Below are 18,710 nucleotides of genomic sequence, written 5' to 3' on the forward strand. Positions count from 1 at the left end.
ATAACAATAATAATAATAATAATAATAATAATAATAAGCTTTTGCTTGATGTACAAGCTGACGCAAAACCTGCGTGGGTCCATCTATAAAAAGGCTCACTGTTCAAGAGGAAGATTTTCCCAATGAATATCAATGTTGGCCCTCGACTTGGTTGAAATGTTGGCTCCACTGTGTACTTGACTTACACACCCCTGGACTAGAGCGAGCACTTTCACTGAAACCACGGCGTTTGTTAGGACTGTCAATGTTTAGTATTCAAACACAGTTTCTGTGAGCGTCTAAAAACAGACCAGCGCCTCTGGTGTCCCGACGGCAGCAACGGAAACACTGAGGGTTTAAACTTCAGCTCGTGCGTTTGGGGCGAAGCCCTGGGCTGTGACCCCGGGCACTGGGGAAGGTCGCCGTCTTCACCAACACGCTCCGCATTTTTTAATGCCCCCGTTAAAAACGCGGCGCACTTACCTCCTGCAGTCACAGCCAATCCGGAGCAAAGGGGGAAAAAAAAACGAGGTGGAGCGATAAAGAAGCGGAGCCCGCGGCGAGCCAAAAAGCAGCAGTCCACTCAGAGAGAGGTGGGGGCGAGGGGAGGAGGTGAGCTTGTAAATATGGTTCTTTATTGCACACATGACATTTTTTTTTCCTTTCGTTTATTTTCTTTTTTCCCCTCTCTTTTGGTGTGAGCAACAAAAACTGGCACTTACATGTTTTATTCCCTATTCCAAAACTCCAGAGTCTAACCTGCTATCAAAACAAGGCAGCACAAAAAAAAAAAAAAAAATATATATATGAAAAGGCTACTTCACATAAAACCTTACGACTCCACAATAAAAAGGAACAAAAAAAAAAAAAAAAAAAAGGGACAAAAAAAAAAAAACCACACATTTTTTAGTGCACCACGATTATGGATCACGATCTCACACAACACAGTATAACATTCTAGTAGGTTTTATTTTTATTTTTTTTATTTTTCGGAAAGGAAAAAAAATAAATGACCTTTTACTCTCACAGTCAAAAATAAAAAAAATATATATAGAAAGAACAAAAACAAAAAAAATGTCCAGTGGGGCTAATTTTTTTTTGTTCTCATTCTGTTATTTTGGTAGCATTTTGCCCTTTAACCACCTGAGTGCTACATGGCTGAGACCAACACTGATTAGTTTAACCTGTCGTTTAACTCATTGGAGGAATGTTTGTTAAACAGGAGGGTTTGACAGGTTTTAGAAGGTAGTTAGTAGCTCAACGCACTAAATGCCCTGCGACAGGTGTGGAAAAGGCACCGGGAGCCGTGTGGCAAACATTCACTTTCCTGCACGCTGTGGTCCAGGCGTGAGTCATCGTTCAGAAACGGGATGCATGATTGGGAACAGGTTGTGCCCGTTATCCAGCAAACCTTTTCTGTCTTGTTTTCCTCTTAAAATGACAAAAGAACACGGGCATTTAGTTTTTATTGTGCTCAAAGGGGAGTGGGGGAAGGGTTTAGCTGAGATAAAAAGGAAGAAAGAAAGTACAAAATGTACAGTTTTCCAATCTTAGGGTAAAAAGGCACCGTTAGAACTTGAACAGAAATATGTTCAAAGGTTGTCGGACGAAGCCGTTTTGGCGTTGGCCGGGTTCACTGCTGGTGGACGGATTTTATTTATTTTTTTATCTCAAGTTGCCTGTGTGAAGTAGTGCGAAAGGAGCCAGTCAGTGACACGAGAAGGCCAAAACAATCCTGCATTAATAATAATAATTAAAAAAAAAAAAAAATATGGCTTGAGGCTGCTTATGCAGGAAAGGGAAAAAAAAAAAAAAAAGGGGGACGGACGGACGAGGAAAATAGTTTGGGCCGACTGCCAGCGACTCAATCTGTCTCAGCGCGGGTGAACAAGTAGGTGAAAAGAGCCGCTTCTCAGATCAAACTGTTCATTCCGGAGAGGACAGACGTGCTAAATTTGATGTTACGAACTTTTAATCCCTCTTCCTTTTTTTTCTCCACGAGCCGAGACGTAAAAAAAAAAAAAAAAAAGCAACATTCAAGTCGCTTTTGTTACGATTAAAGAAGGAAGAAAGAAAGAAAAAGACCGCGACAGAAAGAAAGTCAAGGCGTCACTCAGTGGGTTAAAGTAATCAGGATTAATGCAGTTAATCTTTCGCTTGTGTGTTTGTGTGTGTGTGTGTGTCTGTGTGTGTGTGTCGATACTTTGAATTAGTGGAAGAAGGGAAAACAGAGGAGAGCTGCTGTGTGATCCCAGGGATGAGTGCGCTCGCACAACAAAGCGACAGTGTTCCAGACAAGGGGGACAAAAAAAGAAGAGGAGATTCCCTCACGAAAAAACACAAACACAAAACAATAAATACTAACTAGTTTAAAGCCGTATCAGCATTTTACACTGGGGACAGGGACAGCCAGGCTCTTTTTGATCCCAAAGCACTTCATACTGGCACGGTGTGCAGCGCTGTGTCCGAGCATTATGGGATGGAGCTCCCAAGCGGTCCCGGCCTTAGCTTCGCTATCAATAGGATGGAGAGGGCGGGCGGGGGGACGTGTTGGCTCAGCCAGCAGACGGCAGCGGGCGATACGGCTGGAACGCTGCCGTCCAGGCAGGACGACCGTGAGAGTCAAAGTCAAAGGACTTTCAAGTCCCTCGCCAGTGCGCCAGGCGAGTCCCGACGCCAAGTCAGTCACATGACGGCAGGAGCGTCGGCCATCTCGGCCTGCTAAGCTACGCCGCTAGCCCGCGATTCATACCAAAAGCGTCTGCGGCGCGTTCGCGGCTCCTCGCAGAACACGCCCACTGACGTCAGAGTTGCGAGTTCACACCAGGTGCGGCGCGGGGGCGCCCTTCAGAAACGTGAAACTGCGGCTGAAAAATGCGACCGTTCTATTTTTTCCCCCCCACGTTTCACGCGTGGCGGCCGCGTCAGTCGACGTGGGTAGAACGGTTCCGGCAGGATGTCTGCGTGGAAAGTATGTGAACACACAGAGCACCCGGTTGATTTTCATCATGATGTACAATGTGCTGGGATTTGTTGTTCTATGTGCTGGATTTTTACGGCGGAACGTCAACATGATGCATCAGCCTCAACGCTGTTTAGATCGGCTGTCAAATAATAAAGCAGATTTCACTTGAAATCTGAAGTTGTAATGAGCAAAATGCAGGTATACTTTAAATACTTGGATTTTGTATGATACTAGCAGTTCGGTTTATTTTATTCTTTTTTTTTTTTTTTTTTTACACACAGCGATACTTGAGACACAGTTGGGACGTGCAAAGGAGTTTTGTTCCATTGTTGTTTTCTTTAACTACACGCGAAACTACCTGGGTTGTCGCGTGGTCTTGCAAATCCCTCAATCAAGCCGCCGCGCTTAGACGCACGTTTGGTGTGAGACAGGACGGTTAACCCGCCGCCGTGCACACGCACCACAGACGCTTCCGGTGTGAACTGGGGCCAACGCTGTGAAAAAGACGCGAAGCCGTGCGTCGAACGAGCAGCATTTCAGCTTTTAACTGAAGAAGAAATTTGATTGTAGAAATGATACATTTGTAACTAATACCTGCTGGTACACAAACAGTACGTGTTATAAGTGTAAAAAAAACACAAAAAAAAACAACCCAAAACCCCCCCCAAAAAAACTGGCACTGGCTACTTCATTGAAATTCCACCTGGATAGCGTGCGCTAACTCTGGTGTTCAGGCGCAGCCGACCCCTCCGCTGGGGACGAGCGCCGTCCCAGTTTCTGCTGTAAGGAACCGGCCCGGGACCTGCGCCGAGATGAAATCTGCCGCTTTTCATAATTCACAGTTTAAAAAAAATAAAACAAGAGACGATAATCCTTTTGAGATGACTAATATGCAGAGATTATCCGCCACTAACTAATGGTGAGACAAAGAGGAAAATGGATTCTGATCTCCAGGGATTAGGGTTTGAGTGAGCGCAGACATACTATCCTCTCTCTCTCTCTCTTCCCCCCCCCCTTGTTTTTTTTGTTTTTGTTTTTTTAACCCCCCCCACACACACACACCTTGTGCCTTATTGAAAAATCAACAGCTCGATTTTTTTTAAAACCCGTAGCCTAGCGCAAAGATGCTCGGCTCCGATCTTCGAGGCGAGGCGGGGGCGGGAGGGGTGGGGGGGGGCGTTTGGTGGGAGGAGTCAGTCAGTAACACACAAGGACAGGATGAGTGACAAAGGAGAGGGGAGGGGCTCTGAACGGCGGGCGGGACAGAGCAGCGCTCGGCCAGGAGGGCGAAGACAAAGTCAGCAGAGTCACGAGTGTCAGTGGAGACTTTGAAACACCAGCGCAGAGGTGAGAGCACGTGAGCGGGAGGTCGTGCAAGGAGTTTCCAGTTAGGGCGTGTGTAGGGTGGGGTGTGCGCACGCACCGGGGTGACTGCAGTGAGTGCGAGTGCGTGCGTGTGTTTTGTGTGCGTCAGTCGGTCAGTCGGTGTGTACGCGGCGGCCACACACCAGTTTGATTGTTTGTTTTCTCTTAGTTTCTTTTTCACATTTTTTCTTGTTTTTTTTTTTTTTTTAGTGTTAGTCCGTGAACCAGACCGAGGTAAATACATTCACACTGGTTAAAAACACAAGACAAAAATATCAGCAAAGTTAGTACAATTCTTACTAAGAATGTTTTATTAAAATAAATGCCAAGAGGTTAATAAGAAAAAAAAAAATTAACAGCATAACACCATGAAAACTAAATGCAAGCATGTAAAAATACTGAATGACAGGGAAACTCATAAAGTCGCTAATGAGTTAAACGAGCCGGGAGTCGGCGAGAGAAACCAAACAAAGTGTATCAACAGAGGAGGAGAAGGAGGAGGAGGAATAGGGGGTGGGGGGGAAATTAAAGGCAACAACTCCCCATGAAAGACAGCTTTCAAAGAAGAGGGGGCGGGGCTGAGCGTGGGCGCAGAGGGGAAGAGGGGTGGGGGTGGGTGGGTTAAAATCATCATCATCATCATTTATTTTTTTTTTTTAAAAAAAGCACTCAGAAAAATGATTAATATACATATAAAATGAGATTAGAAAAATACATTATAAACCTGTAACAATGGCTGCTGTTAATTACATTATCATACATGTAGTAGGCAGGCCGGAGAGAACGCGGTGGGCCGAGAGGCGACCCGTCACCTGATGGACTCGTCCAGCCGTTCACAATGACACAGCAAGTCGTAACATTTGCAGAGGGAATCGTTGTTCGTTCGCATGTCTGTCTGACTGTTTGTTTTTTTTCTCTTAATACTGTCGAATGCTGAATAGCCATCTCTTCTCCTCCGCTCCACTTTAATATTGCATTTCAATTTAAAAGTAATAACACTGAAAGGAGAAAAAAAATTGGTAAATAAGACAAACTAAAGTTGGGGGGGGGGGGGGGGCAGAATTCATTGACCTTAAAGGTGTAACAGCAGGATGAGGAGATCTATGACGGGGGAGGGGAGGTGGTGAGCATCGCTCTTTAATATGGTTGGGGGGGGGGGGGGGGGGACGGCAGCGAAGCAGCACCTGTTTCCATAGCTGGGAAACTAGAGACGGCTGAGAAGTGGTTAGCTTTTAGCTCTTGGCGCTGTTAGCCCCGCCTCCACCTCCTCCACCACTTCCTCCACCTCCACCACCTCCTCCTCCTCCTCCTCCTCTTCCGCAGCCGCCCTTCAATCTGATTGGATCGATGATTTTGCAGTTTCTCAGCCGCGGAAACAAACGCTCTCCGCGCCGCTCTGCGACTTTCTTTTTTTTTTGTTTTTGTTTTTTTGGCAGATGATTGCATTGCTTATATTGGCAGTTTTTAATTTGTTCGAGGAAGTTAATCACAGTCACCGAAAAAAAAAAGAAAAAGAAAAAAAAGAACAAAAACAATCGAGACAATATTTTCATGTGATCGGTACAATCTAGATTCTTTTTTTTTTCTCTTTGAAAAAAAAAAAAAAGAAGAGAAAAGAAAGACCAAAAACCTGCACGCGCAGCAGAGTAAAGGGCCATCGAGTCGAGGGAAAACAAAGATATCAAAGAAAAGTCCAGGAAGACAAAACCATGGCACATTATTTTTAGCTGGTCAAAAAAACGACTGCTATTCTGTTTTGCATAGAATAAAGTCGGCTCGACTATTCAGAGCGCGCAACTCCAGCCGTTCTCTCTCTCTCTCTCGGCGCCGTCCCGATGGGTGCTGGATATTATTGAACACAAGTGGAATACTCAGAAAAACAGAAACCACAGTTGATAAGGCACTTTTTTTTTTTTGATTCGATCCGCTTCTTTCTGTCTTTTTCATTTCGTCTATTTTAAGCTCGTTAGGCGTCTTGTCTCGCTCCCGACCCTCCGCTGAGCTTCTTCTTCTGGGGGGCTTCCACGGTTTTGGTCTTTGTCTTCCTCTCCAATCTTACCCCCCCCCCCCCCACCCCTGCCCCCGCCCAAAAAATAAAAAGGTAACAGCACTTTTTTCACCCACCTATCTGTCCTGTATTCCCCCTTACTGCTTCAAGATTTTTTTTTATTGTATTTTTTTTCTCAATTTTCTAACTGCAAGTCACGTATCAAAAGGTAAAATTGGCAAAAATAGATTTTTTCAGTTTTTTTTTCTCTTCTCCAGCACCCTGTAAAATTATCTGTTTTGTTCGCTTCACTTTTTTCGTATATGCAATGACAGGTATCTACATTTTTATATATTTATATATATAATTATATTTATATAATTATATATATATATAAAAAGACGTATGTATAAAGCAATTTGAACAGGCAGGCATGGCTTTCACATCCTATTTTTTTTTTTCTTGAGAGAGTCAAAAACAACTAAAACGATAGTGGGCCCGGGAGCTTGGCGACCCTCGCGGGGAGGTGTGACACATTGTGGATGCACTTTGAGAAAAACACACTCAGGAGGGACGGAGAGCACCCCCCCCCCCCCCGATTTCCTTTTACCGAGATTTTAAAACTTGGTTGAGGTTTAAAAAAAAGCAAAAACACACACTTGTTAAAAAAAATAAAAATGAAAATGGCTACATGTCAAGAAAAAAAACACTTGCCTGAGAGGCTGATGTAACAACTTAAAACTAAAGCCATGAATCATGAGAAAAGCCTTCAAAAAAAAAAAAAGTGTCCTTCTGACTTGTGTAACATGTTGACTTAGTGTTGGTCTCCTGCGTGAAAGTCAGCAGAAGCTCATAGTAATGTAAAATTAAAAACAACGACAACAAAAAATTCTGTCTGTCTATTCCAGCTCAAGGCAAAAGCAACACAAATCCACACCTTTCCAAACTAAAAATCACAGCCAGCGAGCCCTCTATGAGACTGATGCATAACTTCTGATATATATTTTTCATTGGAAAACCCTTTGGCTAAATATGCACTTAATACTTTTTTTTTTTGTCTTTTTGTTCACAGCTACTCAACGCCAACTCATTCAGACATAGCATATATATATATATATATATACACACACACACACATATATTTATGCATATATATGTGTGTATATACATACGTATGTATATATATTCTCTAGATACATCAGGCACTGTATGATGGATGTAGTGTGAATGGGGTCGTAGCGTTTGTAAGCAGCAAACAAGCGCAGGTTGAACGTCCCCCAAGCCTTAGCACACCCTACTCTCACCGTAGTATGAATGAAAAGCGCGCGCGCACACACGCATACACACATGCACGCACGCAAACCCACACACACACACACACACACACACACACAAACACACACACACACACGAACACATGATCCCAAATTAGGCCCCTCCCATTCTGCCTCTCCTTCCTTCCTATCTTTTCCACAGCCTGCTTTCATTTTCCCCAGATACAAAGACTTGGCTCATTAATATATATGTATATATAGGTTTTTTTTACGCTGATCAATTAAGGTAAAGCTAATTAGTAAAATGTGAACAACAGAAACTGAAAGGAAAACAATAGCAAAATAAAACCAAGACAGAGGAAAACAAACACATAAATCATAAAAAAGCTCATGTCGCAATCAATTTAGCCATGCTTGAAAAAAAAACAAACAAACACAAAAAAACAAAACAGACAGGAAGCAGTTTGGAGGTGCACACCCAGAATGTGTCAGCTCATAATAACATCTCAGAGCTAAACAACTGCACTACATGTGAGGGGTCAAAAAAATAATAATCATAAAATCAAATGACAGAAATCAAACAAGTTAATGTGAGTGTTTGTTCTCTTTCCTTCCATTTCTTTTTCTCTTTTCCCAGCAGCTGGGCATTGCTGGGGGTGGGGCTGGGGGGAGGGGTGGTGGGATGTGGGCGGGGCAGGGTGGGGGGTGACGTCACTGCTCTGAAACCACATGGTTCCGCGTCAAGAAAAGAAAAATAGTGGATGCTGAAGCCGGATTGGTTCAGTAGGGGGCGGGGCCAAATTGAAGCGAGTGCGGGAGGGGTGGGGTGGGGTGGCGGGGGGGGGGGGCTTTATTGCTATAAAAATTCAGTGCAGATTGATGAGTAACAGCACAACACGCTTCCACCCAGCGTTGCGATTCATGAAGAAAAAGAAAGAGAAAGAATGGGAATTGAACTCAATGAACAGAAGGGGAGCATGACGATTACACAACTCGTTGTGTGGGAGAGAGTCCTCAATGTTTGTGTAGTTGTTGGTTGGTTGGTTGGTTGGTTGGTTGTTGTTGTTTGGGTGGTGGGGGGGGGGGCTTTCTTTCTGTCTTTGTTTTGTCAGGGCGTGTTAGGGTAACTGTATGGGCAGGCGCCTCTCTCTCTCTCTCTTTCTTTCTCTCTCTCGCTCTCTTTCACTTGCGTCCGAGAGGCTAGCAAAAGGCAATTACCAGTTAACTGATCAGCAGGCAGGCTTGGGGCGGCTCGTCATTGGGTGAAGAGTTCAGAGGTCAGAAGGTCATGTGTTAGTTGCCGGTGGCGGCTAGGTGGTTAGGAACACAAAACAAAAACAAACGAGAAAAAAAAAGATAGAAAGGATATTAGTGTCAGCAAGGAGAGACTGGAATGACATCATCTTCACAATCAAAGGAATTAAATTAAAAAAATATGAATGCAATCTGCCATGTCATGTCACACCTCCCCCTGCTCCTGAACTAAACCACCCCTCCACCTCCCTCCTCCTCCCCTCCCCCGCAGCAGTGCGAGATGACCTCCCCCCCCGCCTAATAGGGTTGCAATCCTGACCGTGATGTCACGTCAGGATTGCAACGAGTGACTTTTTTTTATCATCTTTAGCTCGGCTGCTTTCTAACTACCCCCCACCCCCACCCCGAAAAACAAAACAAGACAAACAAAGAGGAAGCAAAGAGGGACAAACATGATCAGCAAAAAAAAAAAAAAAAAAAAAAAGAGTAAAAAATAAAAATCTAGAGTTTTAGTGTCGGTCAAGTTTGGAGTGCGAGTTACAAACAGGTGTGATTAGTGGTAAAGGAGGCTTCCAGTAACTAGTGTTATGCGATGGGTAACTTGCGAGGCTAGTGACAAAAAAAATGTGCAATGAATAAGATGAATCGGTGCTTTACGATTCTTCCTCTTTATTTAGCAGTATGTTTTTTTTTTATATGATATAAATATACACAAGAACCATAAATACATTTGATATAAAATGCTCAAATATAAAATGACAGTACCTCATGTACAACTGAAAATATCAAAAATGTTCTGCTTTGTTCTTTTAATGTCCTTAAGCTTCTTGTTTTGTTTTGTTTTTTTTTTCGATGTGTTCTGCAATACACTGGAAAGAATGCAAGCTACCTCGGCTCATGTCTGTCTGTGCGCGTATATTATCCGTAGAAAAAAAGAAAAACGCAAAATAATTTCTTCTCTCCCTCAAATCTCAAGGTTAAATGGCGTCTGGTGGCAAACTCATCTCCCTGCCTGCCAGCTCTCTCAGATACAGTATAGAAATGCATCTCTCTTTTCTCTTCTCCCCTTCTCTCTCTCTCGCGGCTCCCTACGAGCCCAGGAGATAAATCATGTATGGGAACAAGCCTGCCCCATTTTAGGCTCTAATCTCACATCAGAGGAATGTCATTATACTCTTTTCCAACGTTGCCTGTGAGCGCTACCTGGCTGCATGGACCCCCCCCCCAAAAAAAAAGAAAAAAGAAAAAAAAAGAAGAGCAGTTTGGATCGCTCCTGCCTGAGCTTTGACGCGTACACACTCTCGAGTATATCCGGGCGTGTTTAAGTACTAAAGTGTAAACAAAATGTGCAGACCACAAGCGACCATTTAGCTGGTGTGTGGGTGTGGAGGCGAGGCGGGGGGAGGGGAGGTGGAGGAAACAATAGGAAGTACAACAGAGACGATATACAAAAAAACTAACAAAAAAAAACCAAACAACCCAAAAAATCCCAAACTAAGGCATTGAGGCATAACAATCATTCATCATCAGTCAAATAGCAGAGTGTGAGCTTAGAGACTAAACTGACCTCTGTCAGCGGTCACAATCCTTTGGTAAGGATGGACCCGCGTGTCATGCCGTCTCACTTTAGTAGCCATTGCACCTAGATTGTAACAGGTCCACAAGGTTAGCAACTGTTCACTTTGAGCAGGGGGAAAAACAAAACAGTCATCTTTTACAGTGATAACATTCACATTTTCTTCTTCTTCTTCTTTTTTTTTTTTTTTTTAAACCATTATCATATAATGCTTGGATAATACAATATACAGTACAGCAACATAATACAGGTCAGAATACAAGTAACACACACACACACACGCACGCACGCACGCACGCACGCACGCACAGAGCACACCGGTTTTTTTCTCTCTCTCTCAAATTGTAGAAAAAAATGCAGTAGAAAAAATAATACATCTTTTTGGATCTATTTTAGCTTTTAAAATGCATAACTTAAGTCTTAAAATTCCACAGTGCTCAGTATTTTTTTTCCCGCCCCCAAACACACTGCAGGGCTCTGAAAAGCAGGGCAGGTAAAAGGGGAGAGGCTCCAAGGCTGTCTGAGGGGGGAGGCAATAATGTGATTCTTCCTCTGTGATCCAGAGTGGGACTGAAAGAAATTTGTCTCCCTATTTTGAAAGGTGGGGAAATCCAATAGAGCTCTGATGGTAATTGAATAGTGCCAGACGCCACCTGCCTCTCGCGTCTCTATTTTATTTTCTCCTTCACCGTTCGTCTCCGGGTCAATCTGTTCGCTGTCATATTCCACCTTTATTAGTCGCAAATGTTTTTTTTTTCCCCCCTTCCCTTCCTCACTTCCTATGGCAGTAACTCGTGTCGTCGTACAGGACGAGGCACAAACTGTGTGCGACACGTCATGTTTCAAGTATTATAAAAAAAAAAAAAAAAAAAAAATATAAGGCTTTACAACTCAGCAGGCCCTTGGGGCCCTGAGTGAAATAACTTTTAAAAGGTCCCACATTAGACTTGATTTTTTTATTAGATATTAAAGGGAGCGACCTCACGCTGGGAAAACTGGTTATTTAGCCCTCTGTTTACAGCCTCTTGGATTTGCCTGCTTGGTTTTTAGCTTCCTGCTAAAGCTAAGTCCATGTTGGTCCTTTCACATATTTTACATTGGACGCAAACAAGGCGGCTCAGAGGGTGGACCAGTCACCTGGTTGGGAAATGTTCCCACTGACCTGGGAGAGGCATCTGTGACGCTAGAGTGCCCTTTGTGACATCACAGGGGGATACTTCCCAGATTTTAGTGTCTTGCAGTTTCTTAAAAGCAAGGACTGAAAACTAAGCAAAAAAAAAAAAGAAGTGAAAACATCTAATTTTTCGTTGACAGAATCGAGACTCGTGTTACTGTCAGAAAATATCGGTGAAGTCAAGTTAGTTTAATACGGGACCCTTTAAAAATTATTCAAAGAATTTCTACAATACCGTGATTGTGTTAAGTGCAGGTTCTGGTCTGTGACCACACAACCACCTACACGATCCTCTTCGGCGCAGATGGTCTGGTCGATTTTCTAAAACGAGCCTACGGTGGCTGCCTGGGCGCAGTAGCGCCGGCACTGCCAAGCAGAGTGCACGAGGGTGTGTGAGGGCATGAGTGTGTTGCCATGGGGGCCCTGCGCTGCTGAAGGCACCGATCAATAGTGTGAGTAAATAAAATGCACTAAGCTGGTGTAACCCTGCGAGTTAAAGAGAGAAAAGCCGGCCCGGCTGCACTGTCTGTTCTACACGCGGCTCCCAGAGGCGCCGTGCACCCCCACCCAAAAAAAAAAAGACAGAGGTCAGCTAAAAAGCACACCTCTGTCTGCTGCTGCCAGATGATGACAGTGCAGTGGATGACACTGCGGGGACTACAGCCTCAAATTAAAAGCTGGAAAGGCCTCTTGTCGTCTTTATGGCGAGAGCAGCTTGCGTGCGGCCCAAATAACGCGGCGTCTGCGCAGTCAACAGACGCTCAGGTGTCTCTTTGGTAGCGAGTGAGCGAAAGCACCACTGAGAAGGAGCAGAATATACACGGTGCCTCTGACTGAACTGTACTCCCGCCACAGTAAAAAAAAAAACAAAACAACGGGGGGAGCGTCGGGTCTTAGCGCCGAGCTCCAGTTCAAGAAGGGCGAAGCTGAGACAACGGGCGCGAAAGAGTGGGGTGGGGGGGCGGAGAAATAAAGGGAGGACTGCAGGAATTTAATGAACATCCCCAGTGGGAGTGAGAGAGGGACTATCTGCAGGCATCAAGGCCTGCCTGCAGAGAACAGCGCCGAGAAATGATTTCAAAAGCTGCAGAAATCCGAGGGGATCTGCTGCCAGACTGAATCTGCCTCCAGGCCAGTGCATGAAAGGGTTAGAGAGCAGCCTGTGTGTGTGCGTGTGTGTGTGTGTGTGCGCGTGTGCGTGTGTTTCTGTCAGTGGGGCCACGCTCCACGCCGAGGTTAGACTCCTATACCGACCCCCGCAGGCGGGAGGCGTCGTACACCTGAGAGCGGTGAGTGTATGGCGAGAGCGTCGTTAAATAACAGAGAACTGAGGCTAAATTACAGGAGTAGAGCCCGACCCCCCCCCCCCTTACAGGACCATTCTGCCCCCCCTCTTTTTTTTTGCCGCTTTATGCAGTGTCCATATAAGCCACATAGCTGGTTGTCCCATTAGTGAGAGCTTCGCCAGCATCATCCACCCACTGAACATTCTTTTTTTTTGTTTGTTTGTTTGTTTGTTTGTTTGCAAATCCTCAGGTGGACACGACATATTTACCTTTCAACAAGTCCTGACTCATGGCAGCCGCGTCCAGCACCCCGGCACCGGGGTAAAACAAGCTGCCCTCGTGTCCGAGCTGGCTAAAGCTGGCCGCCGTACCTGCTGCACCCATGCTCCCCCAGGCTCTCTTACCTAGAACCCCACTGTGCTCGATGGGGTATTCCAGCAGGGAGGTGGGTGCCAGGGTGTAGGGGTAATCGTAAGGGGTGGTGTAGATGAGCCCGCCGTCCGGAGTGGGAGGCACCAGTGTGGGGGTGCCATTGGGCAGCATGGCAGCCATCTGAGCGGGCCGGATGAGGTTCATGATAGGGGCCCCGGCCGGAGTCGGGGGCCGCATTGCTTGGGGAGGCAGCACCTGACCCGTAGGGGCCGCTATGAGGCGGGGGCCCTGAGCGGCCGCTGCTGCCGCTGCAAGAGAGAATGCAAGGGTGGCTGCCATAAGCAAGAGAGCAAAGGACAGAGGAGTAGAAAGAGAAGAAAAGGAGACAAGAGATAAAAGTGTAGCGTGGTTGATCGTAATCACAGATGGGGGGGAAAGTGAAGGAGGGGGGAGGCACATACACAAAAGGAGGAAAGGAAACAGGAAGTGGCAGAACCCGAAGGGGAGAGGAGGGGGTGGAGGCAAAAGGGGAAAAATTAGTCCATGCAAATGATCATGGTGGTGAACCACAGAAGCCACAAATGTAGCAAAAGAAAAAAAATCCAAACAGCCAAACTGAATTAAATCCCATCCCATCACCACACACACACACACACACACACACACACACACACACACACACACACACACACACACACACACACACACACACACACACACACACACACACACAAAAGAAAAACACAACAAGCACATGAAGTTGCCGTCATCCCCGATGCATTCAAAGCATACAAATCACCAAGGCAGCAATAATTCACTAAGCGGAATACCACACACAAGCACACACACACACACTAAAATAATTGGAGCTGATGACTTGATGCAAGTGAGCAACACCAAAAAGTCAGCCGTCCATTATGGGTGGCAATGTACACACACACACACAAACAGACACAGCTAAAAAAAAAAAAAAAAACGTAAAACAAAAATCCCATGTGAATTTGCATTAGCGTGTGCCACACAAGCTTCCCCAATCAGGCAGGTGGATTAAATCAAGCTGTGGCGGCAGTTAGCTGGTGGCCCTGTTCATCATGGCCGTCACGCGAGCAGATGTTAAATAGGGCCGCATTAACGCTGAAAAATGAATCACTTTGAGCCGAGTCATCCGACACGGTTCCGGCTACATTCCATTAGAAACCCGTCACGTGTGCGCGGGAGGCGAGCCAGTGGCGAGCATGCAGGTGTGAGCAGGTGAGGCGCCGCTTGGAAAGAAAAAAAGTGTCAAAGCGCCCGCCGGCAGCAAGTGATGGCAGCGTGATGGCGTCTGGATGTTGAGGAGGGTCGGGATGAGGATGAGGAGGATGAGGAGGAGGAGAGAGATGGAGGAGAAGAGTGTGGAGGTGCGTCCTGCACCTTGTCAGGTAGGTAGAACATGAACTGCTACAGGAGCTTTAATTAAAAAACAAACCAAAAAAAAAAAAAACGACACGTCTTCCCATGGACAGTAGATTATGATGGTGTGTAGTGGAGACTAGAGAACTGGCCTGGGATCAGCTGGGAAAAGGCAACCGTGGCCTGTAATCCATCTGTTCCTCTCTTGGGAGTTATTATTACATTCTTTCACATGCAGATTCAGCTAAGCTTAGATTTTGCGGCACTGAGTTGATGAGCCGTTGGTCTGAGAAAAATAATGATGACTGTAGATTTATGAGCCAACGACTTCCACCCAGTAACACTGGCGGTGGCAAATTCTTTAAAAATGCATCAGTGTTAATGGTTGGCAGGTGGTATAATTCAAACCCCTCGTGTTATTCACTTAAAACAAAAACAAAAAAAAACAAAAAATCTGCACCAGAGGAAATAAAACTCATCTCCAAATCTGTGGCTGTGGATTCCAATAGCAGAGATAAGGTTTGTTTGTTCATACCAGGTCCCAGGTGAGCTCCCTACACTGAACCCTGTTTTTCTTTCTGAATATCGCTGCAGAAGATTAGCTCATGTGGAATACAGAAAAAAAGCGTTAATGCTGATGTAATGTTACAGTTGATTAATATGTGTGTGTTGTTAAGAGATTAGTGATGTGAATGATGCATTAGACGCATTAAGTGTTTTCCGTGCGAGTCCGCGGCAGCTCACTCACGCGTTTTGATGTTGTTGTCTCTGTACGTCCCGTTGAGAATCGCCAGCTCCATCAGCTGCATCTTCTTCAAGTTGTCTTCGCCTTCCGCCTGTGGGAACACAACGAGGAGAACGTCAGCGTCTGAACGCTAAACTGTGATTCCGCTCGAGAGCAAAGGGCAAACTGGAGGACTGGAGTGACGTGCAGTTGGATGTGAACAGACATAAATAAATCAGAACTGTGCCAGCCCGCTACGTCACAAGCTGCGTTTCCATTGCCCCCTGGAATTGCGCAAAACCTAAATATCGCAATAAAACACTGCTAATGGGAACAGCTAAACTTTGAAAGACCTCAAATATTGCTAAAAGGTTTTTACACTCTCGTGAGGTGGTTTTTTTTCAGACATATAGATATATCTGAAAAACCACCTCATGCAGATATACAGGTATGTCGCAAAAGTGTCATGGAAACACCTTTTCGCATTTCCACGTCAGCGGACGTGACATACGGGGGTCACGTGACCAGTTTACTTCAAGTGAAAATGGCGCGTTATGTTTGGACGGAGGAGGAGATGGAATATTTTTTACAAGTAAAGAAAGAGGAAAAATATAACAACCATTCTTGACAGCAAACGTAAACAAACAAAACCAAACGTATGTGCTTGTGTGCTTCAGACCGTTCAATTGAAATACCTGCAAATCACAATTGTGCTTTGTCGAAATTTCCAAACTGTCCCTTTTATTTTGCCAAAAACTGTCATGTAAACGCAGCTACGGACGCAACTCGTCGTCTGCTGTCCGCCGAAGCACCAGTTGGACAAGGTTTCTGGGGGGCGGGGGGGAGCGGCGCAATGGAGACGAGCTCAAGTGCCTCGCCCGCTCCGAAAAAAAAACCTGCTGACAGACGTTAAATGTGGGAACGCATATTCATAATTCATATCAGACTGATAATTACTGTAATTTTCTCTTGCTCCCTTGTGCGCAATCAAATGCGCAATAACCACCCAGGCTAATGTCAGTCCTGCCAATTAATGTTTGGATAAATAAATAGAAAAAAGCAGCAGCCGTCGTCGTTATTGCCGAATTAGGGGGGGCTGAAATTATTCACGGAGAGCAATTAAGGCAGCGCCGCTCCTCTTCTGCACCCCCCCCCCCAACACACACACACACACACACACACACACACACACACACACACACACACACACACACACACACACACACACACAGTCATCCATCCCTCCAGTCCCGCCCACGACCCCTCCCAAATTCCATTTCCCCCCTGAAGCTACAGAGCACTCAATAACCACGGCGACACTAAGGTCCCAGTAATATTCCTGGCTATCCGTCATAATTTGAGCGGGTCTGGTGCGAGTCGCTCTCCAAACCGAAGGGAGAGGGCGGAGACGGACGCGCCAAGCCCTGCCGACCCCCAATCAGCACCCCTCCCCCCCGCTTCAACCACCACCACCACCGTTGCTCAGTGAACTATCGATTTTGTGACCACCCCCCCCCCCCGCGTCGTGCTTGTTTGCACGTCGCCCCGACAGAGAAGCGGCGGCCCCGGAAGCAGGTGGCCCGGCGCTGAACCCTCACCCTTCGCTTTAACCGCCTCCCACCCCAGCCCCCCCCCCACCGTGCAGTTCAGCCGCCGAGATTAACGAGAGTCTGCCGCTCTTTGCGAGAGAGACGATGAGGAAGGAATGAGGCGAAGGTGGAGTGAAAGGGAAAAAGAGAAAGCGGGCTCAGAGCTAAGCCCTCCCCCGAGACCCCTCTTCACTGCAGACGCAGAGCGAGCACAGAGAGAGCGAGGTTAAGGCACAGAGGAAGTGACAGAGGCTGCTCTCTCTTGACTAAATATACGGCGGCAGGTGCCGTGAACGTAGGTGCGTGCGTGCGTGCGCCCCCTGCAGTGCTAAGTGTGCCACGAAGCCACCAATTAACGAAGCAAAGACATACTGCCGCCCCAGCGTGCTCCACCTCCCCGGGAGTCTAGGATTGGGGCCCGCCCCAATTCCAAGACACAACAAAATCAGACAAGCAAAAGGCTATTAAAGCAACCCGTGGAAACGCATCTGCTCCACAATGCAGATGATCGCAGTCCAGCCGTTAAGTTTTAATTCGTGTCGATTAAAAACGATGGGAAAACCCTGAGCAACAGTTAGCTGCACCGACTTGCGATTCAAAGATTGTGCATCCCGTAACGACATAAAACGATAGGCCTAATTACTGGCAATGGCCATCAGTGAGTCCATTTTTTTTTTTTGTACGTGGCTGTGTTTTTTTATAGATTGTGTCTGAAATATAAACATTTAAAAAGATGCTCTGCTTTATATTTTGTCCCCGCACAGCCTTAAAGGTGAACGGGGGGCCAACTTTATCTGCAGCGCCAATGATTATAACCCCACTTGGCTAATTGAACGTGGCTCGGGTCAATTACCAGCGTGGCTGATATGGGAAAGCAAACAGCCTTTAATGTAAAGACAAAATCACTGCTAATTAGATTCCGTTATCTCAAGGTAAACACTTGTGTGCACAAATGAACTGAGCTAAAAATAACGCAAAAGGAAATAAATAAACAAAGCGCGCACTGCACAGAGCTTCTCATCGTTGTCTGTTCTCTGTCCCTGCATAGTTTCTTTGACAATAACTCAAATGAGGCCACTAACCCTACAACCTTGTGCAACTACTGTAAAGTATAATGACATGTGCCACATGCATGAGTCTCCTTCAAAAGTCAGTTTAAAAAAAAAAAAACTGCTTGAAAACGATGAGTTATTTGGGAAGCCAACTGAAGCAGGAACAACACCTGTGTTCTCGGTGATGTTTGATGGATTTGGCTGTTCTTGTGGTCTCCCACACTGTGTTATTCACGTCCAACGTCTCTCTCTTAGTGAGTTTACGGCTTCGGGAAAGTTTAAAAAAAACAAAACAAAACAAAAAAACAAAACAAAACAAAAAAACACCACTCTAAACTTTTTATGCTCAACAGCCAGATCTGCAAGTCGTACAGGCGCAGTAAATCAAAGTATTATTATTTTTTTGCTGAAAGCCTCCCTGTGCATGCAATTGGATCAGGTAGTGGCCATAATAGGACATGGGGTCAACTTGTTTGGGAAGCCTGGGATCAACCAAGGATATATGTGTGAGAAGAAGAGGGATTGATGCGGATGTGGAGGCTCAACTTAAGCAGCGCAGAGAGGTTCGAGCATAGATAGATGTGTGAGAAATGTACATATTTATGCTTATAGTGCTGCAGATAACTTCACCTCCTCCTCTACCCTCAGATATTCTTGTCTGGAGACAAGTCCAAAATTGTGAATAGAAATTGAAGAAAAAAACGAAACAAAACGCCTCCAC

General features: G+C 45.6%; 1 protein-coding gene across 3 annotated transcripts in view; it reads right to left on the reverse strand.

The window, feature by feature from the left end:
- Nucleotides 1-2,878: 2,878 nt before the first annotated feature.
- Nucleotides 2,879-18,710, reverse strand: part of qkia (QKI, KH domain containing, RNA binding a) — a 72,072-nt gene continuing 56,240 nt past the window's right edge. Inside the window, exons 5-8 of one of the 3 annotated variants that reach the window (XM_076018007.1) lie at nucleotides 15,373-15,460; nucleotides 13,130-13,564; nucleotides 10,392-10,466; nucleotides 2,879-8,880 (exon numbers count right to left, since the gene is read on the reverse strand). In XM_076018007.1, the coding sequence (XP_075874122.1) occupies nucleotides 8,864-8,880; nucleotides 10,392-10,466; nucleotides 13,130-13,564; nucleotides 15,373-15,460 (615 nt within the window). In that variant the 3' untranslated portion in view covers nucleotides 2,879-8,863. The remainder of the gene's footprint in view (nucleotides 8,881-10,391; nucleotides 10,467-13,129; nucleotides 13,565-15,372; nucleotides 15,461-18,710) is intronic. The other 2 variants (XM_076018008.1, XM_076018009.1) reach the window with 2 other exon arrangements.

The sequence above is a fragment of the Nelusetta ayraudi genome, unplaced genomic scaffold (assembly GCF_046127955.1).
Source record: "Nelusetta ayraudi isolate G7.1 ecotype Tasmania unplaced genomic scaffold, CSIRO-AGI_Nayr_v1 ptg000007l, whole genome shotgun sequence".
Lineage (NCBI taxonomy): Eukaryota > Metazoa > Chordata > Actinopteri > Tetraodontiformes > Monacanthidae > Nelusetta > Nelusetta ayraudi.